Source organism: Quercus lobata, chromosome 5 (genome assembly GCF_001633185.2).
Source record: "Quercus lobata isolate SW786 chromosome 5, ValleyOak3.0 Primary Assembly, whole genome shotgun sequence".
Classification (NCBI taxonomy): Eukaryota; Viridiplantae; Streptophyta; class Magnoliopsida; order Fagales; family Fagaceae; genus Quercus; species Quercus lobata.
The window spans coordinates 16,444,026-16,456,790 of record NC_044908.1 but is presented as its reverse complement, the minus strand read 5'-3'; the positions used below and the strand labels follow the sequence as shown (position 1 = coordinate 16,456,790).

Below are 12,765 nucleotides of genomic sequence, written 5' to 3'. Positions count from 1 at the left end.
CCATGCGAAAAGGTTAAGTTTTCCATTAAGTATTTTGCCTTTATTGTGTGGGTTGTTTCTAGAAAATAAATAAATGAAAAATAATTGTCTCATATTACTTGTGTGTAGTATAACTTTCCATATCGCTTTTTAAAAGTTTTTATGGTTTTTAAGTAGAGTTTGTGGTGTGCACTTTTATTAGAAGTTAGAACTTTATTCCCTTTTTCTTGTGTGTGCAAGCATGTGTTTGTTTTAATACTTCTAAGTTTGAAGGGGTTACTATTCAAATCTAACCAGAAAAATTATGATTGCTCCTACAAAGTATATCAAATCCTCTCATTTAATGTGCTGGGCACAAACTTAGAATAGGCACAAAGTGCTTGAGGGTTTAGGAGGAAAGGGTTCGAGTTACGAAGTTAACAGCATGTTATAATTATTTCTCAAAAATAAAATCCTCTCATTTAATGTGGATTCATCACAAGGGAGGTGTTATAGGTTTAAATCCTAATATATCTATATATCATTTTTCAAAAAAAAAAAAAAATCCTTTCATTTAATGCCAATTTGTCATATATATTTGAAATCTTGAACTACCAAATTCTTTTTCTTGCCATTTTAAATGAGAGGTTTTTAGATAGATTTACGTAATTATCATAAAAATAGAGTTGCAATACTAAGGGCATGTTTGGTAGACTATAATAGGCGTTGGATTTTAATAGTTATTCTCATAGTTTAGTTATTCTTTAGTTTGGTTATGCTTTTATTACAAGGAATAATCATTCCTTATGAATAGCTATTCTTCAAAATGAGGAATAACTATTCATCTTTAAAAGGTTGTAGTAGCTATTTCTTAGTAAGAACAATAATTTCAAAACTTAATATATTTTCAAATAAACAAACTTTCCATATACATCTAACAATTATAAAAATAAAAAATCATAAAAAATAACACATATCTCTCTTAAATTTAAAAATAACAATTTTAATGAGATATAATTGCATGAGTAAGAAATTTCCTAAAATAAATATTAAGTTTAATTCTAATGTTATAACTCACAACCAAACTAATGAATAGGTTTAGTTATTACATTACAACATATTTTATTCCTAATAATAAAGATTACAAATTCTATCGTAATCCTCATTCAATGTACCAAACGTACCCTAAGTACTAACAACCAAAACTCTAAAATGTTGTCATTCTTGGGTGAATTTTGTACCACTAAAAATCTGTATATACACACAAAATGAAAACAAGCTGTGTGAAAAGGGCCTTTTTTATATATATTCAATGTAATAGTTAAGGAGGAATTTAAATTCTAGATGCATTCGTTGGAAAGTAGAAACACCATAAATGAGCTGTGGGCTCTGAGAGATGGGTTGAGATTAGCAGATCATAGGGGAATAAGGCAGCTGGAAGTATAATTAGATGCTAAGGTGATTTTGGGGCTGCTTAACTCAACAATAATCATAATTCTGCTTATGCTCCCCTGCTCTCTGATTGCAGGTATCTCCTGGACAAGCTTTCTCAAGTAAGGGCATCCCATGTGTTTAGAGAAGCCAACAAATGTGCGGATTGGCTGGCAAAATGGTGCAGTGCAATGAAGGAAGATTTTGCTGTTTTTGAATTTCCTTTACTGTTGAACTTGAGACTTTAGTTGCTAAGGATAATAATGGCTTGTATTATGCTAGGTTTGCTGCTGCCAGTATGGCATCTATAACTGTTTAACTCTTCTTTTGTTTTTTTTATTTGAATGCCTTTTAACCAAAAAAAAGAAACACCATAAACTATAATCCACTTGAGTTACGAGAACCTTGGCAAATATTAAAGTACATCACCCATGACCATTGAACAACTAAAAGGGGTTTTTAAGGACATTGGCTAGGGCCACCACACTAGTAAAAATCCATGCGCCCATACGTGATATGACAAAACAAAGTTTGTCTCAATAAAATCACAACAACAATCAATAACCATGAGGAACAAGATCAATGCTGGTTGGTGAGGGGGATCAGATCAATGGATGGACTCTGATACGAGTGGGGCCAATTAGTGTGCAATGGCCATTTAATCTCATCACTGCTGTCCATTGCCATTTTTTACTTTCCTTGTAAAACAATCAAAGTATGCGGATATAAAGTTGATTTTTTTTTTTTTTTGGGCTTAAAGAGAAAAGCATTTACTAGTTACAAAATGAGGAAATTGTGTACTTATTACGTTTAGGATCAATTTAAAGGTTGTTTGTTTGCTTCACATCAGTAACAATACTTTTTATGTTTTTATAGTGGTGCTTGCTTCTAAAGTATGACACACAATCCACCGCCGCACGAAAGAGGTGAAAAAGTTTTCTTCTATTTCTTACATTCTCAAAATCCATTGGTGATTATTCTTCACCCTATCTATAAATTATGAAATGAATAGTTGTAGCAAGCTATTGGTTAATAATTGTAGGAAATCAAGGGAGACAATTTTTTGTTATGCACCGTACCAAACCTATTGTGGTTCAACTTTTTGAATTGGTCAAGTCCTAAATTTTTAACACAAACCAAAATTACTGTTATTTGTTAGGGATTGGAATTATTGACTTGGTACAAGCCTATTTTTATCCGGAAGAGAAACAGTAACCCCAATTTCTCCACCTACACAACAATTTTCACACTAACAATTGAGTTGTTAAATTATTATCAATTTGTTACATCACCTTTTTATCTATCAATAACAATTTAACAACTTATAAATTTTTTTGATAAAATTTTGTATTCTTAGCGTTATTGTTTCTCCCTCAAGTAATTCTAGTATCACATAAAAAATCACAAATTTTGCAATAATTATCTCACATGACAGACTGCATTTGGCTGTCTAATATTTTCATATAATTTTTACAATTTTTTTTTCTCAATTACAGCCCAAGCTCAGGTTGTAATCATGCCCGTGGAGATATTGTTGCCGCGATCATGGCAAGCATGCTCATGGGCATGCTGGCATGCCCAAATAACTTCCTATGGACATGTTGCATGTCCATGGTAGTAATAGCAAATGTTCAAATGAAAACTTTGAAAGCCAGAGGGAAAAGCATGCTTTCATACCGTGGCAGAGCCACATGCATGCTTGGGGGCCTTGGCCCCTCCATTTTTTTTTTTTTTAACAATATAGGTATATTTTATAAATATTTAAAAATTATATGAAAAAAAAGGGAAAAAAAAAAAGGAAAAAAAAAAAGAAAAAAGAAAGGGAGTTGGCTCCCCCAAAAGAAAGCATTAATCAAATAATCTAGTAATCCTTCCCAAAAAAAAGAGAGAGTTTAGAGTTAATATACAATTGCAATAGAATAAATAATTAAGTAGTAAGTTTTGTGCATAAATAGTAGAAGTGTGGAACCCCTAAATTTTAGCTCAATTTCAAATCCTATTAATGCGTCCAAATCATTCAACATTGATAATATATGCAATTTGGTTGAAATTTTCTATTCTTGAGATTTTATCAAGAAAAAAAAAAGATCATATGAGACTTCAATTATAATATTATGATTTTGATTTGTCAAACATGAATGAAATTTTGCAAACAATTTATATATTAAAGAGGAAATTATGAATAATTTTGCTATAAAAATAATAATTGATGAATTTTATTAAGTGAAGTATTATTGTTGAGCATGACTTTGATGAAAGATACTATATTTGTTTCTTTCTTTTTTGGTTCTGTATATTTGTATATTGTATACCCAATTATACAATATTTGTATGCTTATTAGAGTTTAAGAAGATTATGAATTTCTCTTATAAAGAAGATCTTGTGTCTAGGTGTGTATATTGATAATTTTGTGTATATGTATATAACTTACTTTAGAATAAGAAAATTAAAATTTATATTTTCATACACACATATTATGTGAATATTTTTAGGATAGTATCTATTTATGATTTGAGTTTATTTTGACAAAGTATATCAGCTTTCCCATCTCAAAATTCTTGTATTCGTCACTATTTTCATATAAATTTACTATTTTTTTTCTTAATTAGTCACAATCAGCCGCGTGAACGTAAACAATAAAAAGGTATATTTTATATACCTGAGAATTATTGTTTCTCCTTTATCAAAAGTCAATTAGTAAAAAAGAAAAGGATAACTTTAAAAACAACATGTGGGGTATTACAATTTAGCACGTGGGTGGGCTGTGTGACTAATAGTGGCAGCCACTACTTTCAACAGATTCATGGTCGGACTTGACCATATCTTATTAGAGAACACGGGTCTTTTAATATTCGGAAGTCTACAATTCCATATTTTCCTCATTGTTTAAACTGTGCGTCACTTTCATGCTAGTTTTCAACTTCTCCTATAGCCTTTAACCATTCTTACTTATAAAAAAAAGTTAAAGTACTGAAACCCATGTTACCTCCAAAGTTTCTCATAAGCTTTCTTCTTTTATCTTTTCTGCCTGCTACTTTCAATCCCAACTCCCAAGCTCAATTCCCCATAAATCATGAATTTCTCCAAGTGGGTATCTTTGATTTTCATTCTTAACTTGTTTTGTCCAACACTCAGTTTCTCAGATTCTTCTTCTTCTTCTTCTTCTTCAAGCTCAAATGGGCTCACAGAAATCCCCAAAAGGTTTCTCCAGTTTGCCAAGAGACCAGAACTGTTTGATTGGATGGTGGGAATCAGAAGGAAAATACATGAGAATCCAGAACTGGGTTATGAGGAATTTGAGACTAGTAAGCTTATCAGAACTGAATTGGATAAGATGGGTATTACTTACAAGTACCCAGTTGCTGTAACTGGTGTTATTGGCTCCATTGGGACTGGTGGACCACCTTTTGTCGCCATAAGGGCTGACATGGATGCTCTTCCTATGCAGGTTTGATTAAATTTTGTTACTTTATTCTATATAAGCAAAGCAAGTTGTGTTATTGGAGAGTTTAATTGTTGTAAGATTGAGTAATTTTGTTCAAGTTGAGTATGTAAGTGAGAGTTTGGCAACTAGGATTTATATTATAATATTAGAAAAGAATGTATCTTTGTGAACTATGTTGATAGGGGTCTTAAATTTATAGGAAATGGTGGAGTGGGAGCACAAGAGTAAAATTCCTGGGAAGATGCATGCTTGCGGACATGATGCTCATGTTGCAATGCTTCTTGGAGCTGCAAAGATACTTCAAGAGCACCGTGAAGAGATAAAGGTCTGTTGACTTTTTGTTTGTTTGTTAATTTCAAATCCTGTGTAGACAATTTTTTTTTTTTTAAAGAAATCCTGTATAGACAAAATTGTTACTATGTTAGATTACTTTTCACATGACTAAATTACAACTCTCCTTACAAAAAGTTAAAAGGCCAAGTTACTGATCTCCTATTTGCTCAAGTGGTTTTTCACTGCTTGATTTGTGTCTAAATAATCAGCCCAATGATACCATAGAAAAAGCCTCTCTTTTTTTTTGGTAAAAAAATGTATATGGATATTTTACTGGTTTCAGGTGCATCTTTTTTCCAATATGTATAGAGCATATGACCAAGTACTAGGGATTAGAATCCTTGAATGTTGCAAAAGTCAATTTGCTACAGTGATATACCTTTAGAAAGGGGCTCAAAAGTGCTAATAATAGTTGTGAGGTACCAGAAAAGAAATCTGATTCTCCATTACATAATAAGATATATAGTTTGTTACTTTTGGATGGACGATCAATTGCAAGCTTTTCTCCCTTTTTTTTATTTTTTATTTTAGTTGGGAGTGGGGAGCTCCAAAACATGAAATCTGTATGATGGAAGGTTTGCCACCTATTAAGATATTGACAACACAACTAATAGCCCTTGAATCACTTGTAATTTGGATGATTTTCTGAGGTTCATTTTGCCCCCTTTTGGCTTTTGATTTTTTTTTTTTTTTTTTTTGAGAAACTTGGCTTCTGATATTATCCAATTTTTACCAGGGAACAATTTTACTTGTTTTCCAACCAGCTGAGGAAGGTGGTGGAGGGGCTTTGAAGTTGATAGATGAGGGGGTGTTAGAGAATGTAAATGCTATCTTTGGTTTGCACGTTTCAGCTAACTTAGCAGTGGGTGAAGTGCACTCCAAAGCTGGTCCCATAGGAGCTGGGAACGGTTTCTTTGAAGCTGTCATAAGTGGTAAAGGAGGTCATGCGGCCATTCCTCAGCACTCTGTAGACCCAATATTGGCAGCCTCTAATGTGATTGTTAGCTTACAACATCTTGTTTCACGTGAAGCTGATCCTCTGGACCCACAGGTACATCTCATTTCTTCATAATAATTTGGGGTCATTTCCCCTTTTTCTTTATCCAATATTATAGAATGATTTAGCACATGTTTAGAGTCCTCTAGCTTAAAGTGCATCACTATCTACAGAAACTGTTATATTCTATACAGCCTCAACCACCCCTTTTCAAGTTCTAGGTGCATTTGGTGAAAATAAATAAATAAAGGTGCACTGCTTCCGTATCAATAAAAGTAGAGCATCCTATTTTGGCACCTACTAGAGGTTAGTGCCTCATTGTGAAGTGATTTTAACACTTATCTCTACTATGATACGGTACAACCTGATTGGCTGGCAACAAGTGTGATTGTTGTGAAACCATCCTCAAAATCATCATGTTTGCCACATCTATTAATTGTACCTGAAGAATCATGATGAACCAGGGAAAAGTAACTACGTAGCTTGTAAATGAAGCTGTTGTTCTTATTAAAAAATCATATTTGTTGCTGAAAATAAATTAAGGGTTAATCACCATGAACTTGGCATGCCTACAGCATTGATGAGCAGTAAAAACATCAAGACTTAAGAAGGAACTCCCCCCCTTCTCTCCCAATACATGAGAGGTAGAGGCCACAAATTGTATTTTTTATGTAATTAAAGACTTTGCAATAATCTTGGTATATTATCTAAAAATTGTTAGAATTCTCTTGAAAAAACATGAGGTTCTTGAACACTCTTTTAAGAGGAGACAAATAGTACCGATAGGGGCATTAGCTGATGCTGTGATATAACTTTCAGGCTTTCAATGTAAAAGTGCTAAAGGTTAGGACCCTATTTAGATCATACGCTTTTTCCTCTACTTTCAGGGGATTAACCCTTGGTGATAGCCTATAAAACGTGATTAGGTGATGTAAATATGAAAGAAAACTTCTCTTCTGATATCTTTTCCTTAGAATGGTCTGCGGAATTTGCTTCTTCTGTTAAACATTATTGTCATGCAAGCCAGACATTGTGTCTGTGAAATACATCCTTATTGCGACAATCCTATAAATCTGCTTAATGCCCTTGCAGGTAGTTACAGTTGCGAAATTCCAAGGAGGTGGTGCATTCAATGTTATTCCAGATTCTGTAACAATTGGTGGCACTTTTCGTGCATTTTCTAAGGAAAGTTTTATGCAACTCCGATATCGCATTGAGGAGGTATGGAAGTTAAAAGATGCATTACAATATATGTGGCAAAATCTGTGTTTCACATACTTTAGGATTGATAATGAAATTTTGGTAACTAATATACTGCCAAGAAGCAGGAAATCAGCTTTTTCTTTCATGCATATATCCCAACTGAAAATGATTTTTCAATGGTTACTTCCCATTCAATCCCCCTTCTTATCACCATAACAAGTTGATTTACTTCTCGAACAGGTTATCAGAGGGCAGGCCGCCGTGCAGAGGTGCAATGCAACAGTGGATTTTTTCACAGAAGCGAAACTATTCTACCCTCCGACCATAAACCACAAAGGCTTGCATGAGCACTTCCTAAATGTTGCTGGGGATATGATTGGCATTCATAAAGTGAAGGATGTTAAACCGTTGATGGGATCTGAAGATTTTGCATTTTACCAAGAGGTCATACCTGGATACTTCTTCTTAATTGGAATGCAGAATGTGACACGTGGACGGCTAGAATCAGAGCATTCACCACACTACCAAGTCAACGAAGATGCATTTCCTTATGGTGCTGCACTACATGCATCATTGGCTGCTAGGTATCTGCTCGAATATCAACCAGAAGTTTCTTTTTCAGAAAGAAAATTTCACGATGAGTTGTAAATGTTTCTTGACTGTATTGTTACCTGTTCAAATATCATGCCAGCTTTGGCATGGCCAAATTTTCATTAGGCATCAGGTTTAGATTCAAACCTACTTTGGCTGTAGATGACTTGTTGGAAATTGAAATCATCTATGTCATTACTCTTAGGTTCATTTTTGTTATCACTATTGATTTATAGTTTAGTAAAAAAGCTAGTCAATGTCTACTTATCCATATGGGAGAAAAAAATTTAATATCACATTCTTCAAGCATTCTTTTCACGTCTGTCTACATTGTCGTTACTCTTTAAATTCAAAACTTTGAATAATTCAATTATGGTTATACTTTTTATATGATGAAAATTCTTTTAAGTAGAATTTTCTTGCTCCACTTGTTGCTTTATATCAATTTTTTTCATTGCATACAAGTCATGAAATTAGAAGGTTGAAGCTGACAAGAAGTGCACGCAAAAAAACTACAAAACAAACATGACCGTCAAGCATTTGCAATAAAATAAGAATGTGTACAAAAAGAAAGTCTTGATTAATACTTTATAGATGCGTACCCTATTATACCACGTCAGGGAATGAGTCTAATAGTGATAGTGTTATAGCCGGAAGGGTCTACAAATTCTAGGCAGTGTTATATGTTTATAAACTTTTGCATAATTTTTTTAATATAAAATTTCATCCTATAGCATCTGCTCTTGATGATAACTCTTTATCATTAGACTAAAACACCGATTGATTTTTGGTATAAGCGGAAAATGAACCCTATATCTCTTATTCAAATACCAGAAACTTTACCAATTGAGTTAACTAAAACTCACAACTTTTGCATATTAAATATGAATGACATGCTTAAATCACGGTGCTATTAAGTCAGAAATTTATAAATGAGTCTTATGCCAATTATTGCTCTAATTTAATATTTTTCACTGGTTGCAAGTCAATGATAAGAGGAGACCCTTTATTTTTTCTCTTTTCTCTTTTTTTTTTTTTTTTTTGGTTAAAAGGAAATATTATTAAACAACTAAGCCAAAATGGCTAAGTTAGAGGCAGCAAGCCTACATACAATTTTCCCAATAGTATCAAAATACACAAAAGCTGAAATTACATCAGATGGGGGATTATACCAAACTACAAAATGATCTTGCATCACTCCACCTAACTTAGCCATAGCATCAGCAACTCTATTCGCTTCCCTGAATGTGTGTTGCACCCTGTAGTGTTGAAACTTGCCCAAAAGCGACCTACAATTAGCCAGCAAGGAAGAATAAAAAGCATTAGAGGGAGAGTGAGACTGCACCAACTCAACAACCACCTTAGCATCTAATTCAATCACAAGCTTCTGCACTCCCATCTGAACAGCCTGCAATAAACCGTCCCTTAAAGCCCAAAATTCTGCTGTAATGCTGGTTGTGAAGCCAATAGACCAAGCAAAGCCTCTCAACCATCTACCCTCACTATCTCTTATGACGCCCCCTCCTCTTGCCCTTCCCGGATTACCAAAGGAAGCCCCATCAGTATTTAATTTACACCATTCTAAGGGAGGTTTTTCCCACCTGACATTACAAACCACCTTATTCTTTTGACTCCTAACCTTACCCATACAGTAGTAATATTCCAAGGCTTGACTTTTACTAACACTATGTAAGCTTCCATTCACAATATTATTATTAAACACCATGTCATTTCTATGTTTCCACAAATTCCAAATTGCAAAAGAAAAAACATATGACCACGGCACAGAAGAGTAATGCAACGTCTTACTTTGGCAATTAACTTTTAGCCATTCAAGCAAATCCATTTCAGCAAAGGAACTAACCATTTCATGGGGGACCTTAAGTTTAAACCAGAAATCTTTTGCCACCACACACTCTTTCAACAAATGACTAATAGTTTCCGGAAAATTGTTACATAAAGGGCAGCAGCTCTCCCGTGTTATACCCCTCATCGCCAAAACAAATCTAACAGGCAGACTGTTATGCATACACAACCAAAGAAAATTAATAATCCTTGGCAACATATCTATCTTCCAAATCCACTGCCCTTGGAAATTAGTTTCCTCTTGTTGAGATCCATTTAGCCAAGCATAGGTAGAATTTGTAGTAAACTCTCCATCCTTAGTACGCTTCCACATAATCACATCTTCTCCTCTTCCAACCAGCTGCCTTGGAACAGCTTTAATCCTATCTTTAATACTAACTGGCAACTCAAAAGATAGAGCATCCCACTTCCACCCTTGCTCACCCTTGCTCCGAATCAAGAAATAGCTCTGACAACTTCATATCCATCTCCCTTGGAGTCAAAGGACCTTCAATCAGTTCTCTCAATGAGCATCCCCTTATCCAACTATCCGCCCAAAGCTTAATTCTTTCTCCATTCCCAACCCCCCAACAAATACCCTCAGCAAAGGTCTGAAACCCAGCTTTTATGGCTCTCCAATTTGGAGAACATGGCAACTTTTCCAGGTCTCTAGCTCTCCTTCTATCCATTGAACAATACTTCTTTAGAATTACCTTAGCCCATAGACTTTCTTTTTCCTGATTCAGCCTCCAATTTAGCTTTGCTAATAATGCCAAGTTCTTGAATTTAGCAGCTTGGATTCCAAGGCCTCCCTCTTTCTTTGACCTAATAATCTTACTCCACCCTACCAAATGAAGTCTTTTCTTTTCACTTGTTGAACCCCACAAGAAGTCCCTATTAATTTTGTCCAATTTGTCACAAAGGTGAGTAGGAAGGGCAGCGGCCTGCATTACATAATTCGGAATAGTAGACAGTGATGCATGCTATGTGAGTCTATTTTAATATGAGAAATGATATGTCCACAACATTTTCACAACATTTTTACAACAAATCCTAAGTGACAGGTTGCTACTGGTTGTTATTGTTGGGGCAAAAAAGTAATCTTAGTGATAGATTCAAATTTGAACCTATAACAACTAACCACCTGTGATTTGTTGTAAAAATGTTGTGGACATAGCATTTCTCTTTTAATATTTTTAATATTCTCACATGTGTTTATTAAAGACTTTTTTTTATTTAAATCTTTGTATCAATTAAAAAAAATGAATAAAAAAGCCTCCCCTCATGATAAATAAAAGATTCCATGTCAGTGGCAGCTTCAGGAATTTTTTTCAAGAGGGTTATTAAAAAATTTTAATTAAATAAATTTAATACCAAAAAAAAAAAAAAAAAAACCTTGAATATATCTAGTCATAAAAAAATGCAAATATATGAAATTTTACAACTTCTACGAGCTTTCATATTTTAAAATCGTTACATGATAGTTCATTTTCAGTTTTTATTATCTATTGTCAATGTGCTAGGTGTGACCATTTTATTGTGTTAAGTTTGTATAACATTTATTTATATTTATGTAGTTGTCATTATTTTTATAAAAATATTTTAAACTAAAATGAGTAACCAATTGACACTATATTATTTATTGGATTGGCTTACTTCTAATACTTTTTTAACTAGAGGTTTCCTTTTATTTTAAATACACAATGACAAGTGGTTGTAGGTTTTAGTCTCCATCTTATATTTAGTTAGTGAGTGATGTGGTAATTTTTCATTAAAACAAAAGAAGATTCAAGTTAAAAAAGTATTGGAGGTAAGCCAAACCCTTATTTATTAACCTACTCCATCCATATTCATCCATACATAAATATTACACTAAGGGTCCATTTGGATTAAACTTATTGTTGCTGAAACTGAAAACTGAAAACTGAAAACACTGTAGCAAAATAATTTTTAAATGTGTGAATAGTACCGTGAAACCCATTTTTAATATTTTTTAGTATGTGAACAGTGCTGTGAACAGTAATGAACAGTGTGTAAATAGTGATTTTTGTCCGTTGCACAATGAACCCATGTGAGGTTAATGTTCACGCCTAGGGAAAAAAAAAAAAAAAAAAAAAAAAGTGGAAAACGTGAAACGCAGAAATGCTGGTCGCAGACTCAGTTCCCAAACGCTCACTAAGTGTCTACTTAACCAATCAAATATTTGAACAATTGCTAACTTTACTATTTTTTTTTTCTTCAATTAAGTACTAACATAAATAATACACTAAATGTCTAATTGTTGTTTAGTTTTAGGTTGTATTGATCTATGATCAGGGTGTGCAAGATTTCAACTAATGTATGAAAAATATTTTTAAGCATAAAATAAACTAAAAGTGCTGCCCCTATTCCACGTAATTTGCACATGACATAGAGAATTCACTAATGATAAGACGATATTAAAAGAGAAGTCTCATTATTTATAATAAGTTTGTAGCTATTAAGTCAGAAATTTATAATCTTTTCTTATACCAACCATTACTCGATTTAATATTTTTCACCAATTGTAAGTCCATGATAAGAGGTGCCCTGATGCATTCTATTAATGGTCTGTTTGGATTGAGGGGGAGGGAAAGAGAGTATAGGAGAATAGGGTAAAATTGGCCAAAAATTAGACTATTTTTGGTCAACTCTACTCTACTCTACTCCCCTCCACTCTCTCTCTCCCTCCCCCCTCAATCCAAACAGGACCAAAGTCTGTTTTAATATTTTAGACTTTTTTTTTATTTAAATCTTTGCACCGATAAGGGGAAAAAAGAATAATAGGGCTTCCCTTCATGATAAGTAAAAGATTCTATGTAATTTGCGCATGACATAGAGAAAGAAATCACTAATGACAGTTGATAAGAGGATATTAAAGGAGAGGGCTCAATATTCTTAATAATCATGTAAGAGGGCCACTGTTTTGGTTCTTCACTTGAT

The 12,765-nt window shown here is 33.6% G+C and overlaps 1 protein-coding gene across 1 annotated transcript; it reads left to right on the top strand.

Moving 5' to 3' along the window:
- The first annotated feature begins 4,276 nt into the window (after positions 1-4,276).
- LOC115991797 (IAA-amino acid hydrolase ILR1-like 4) lies at positions 4,277-8,270 on the top strand. The gene is made up of 5 exons (XM_031115724.1): positions 4,277-4,838; positions 5,035-5,160; positions 5,905-6,219; positions 7,258-7,386; positions 7,609-8,270. Exons 1-5 carry the CDS (start codon positions 4,464-4,466, stop codon positions 8,014-8,016), a joined length of 1,353 nt encoding a protein of 450 aa, XP_030971584.1. The 5' UTR covers positions 4,277-4,463; the 3' UTR covers positions 8,017-8,270.
- Positions 8,271-12,765: the final 4,495 nt, after the last annotated feature.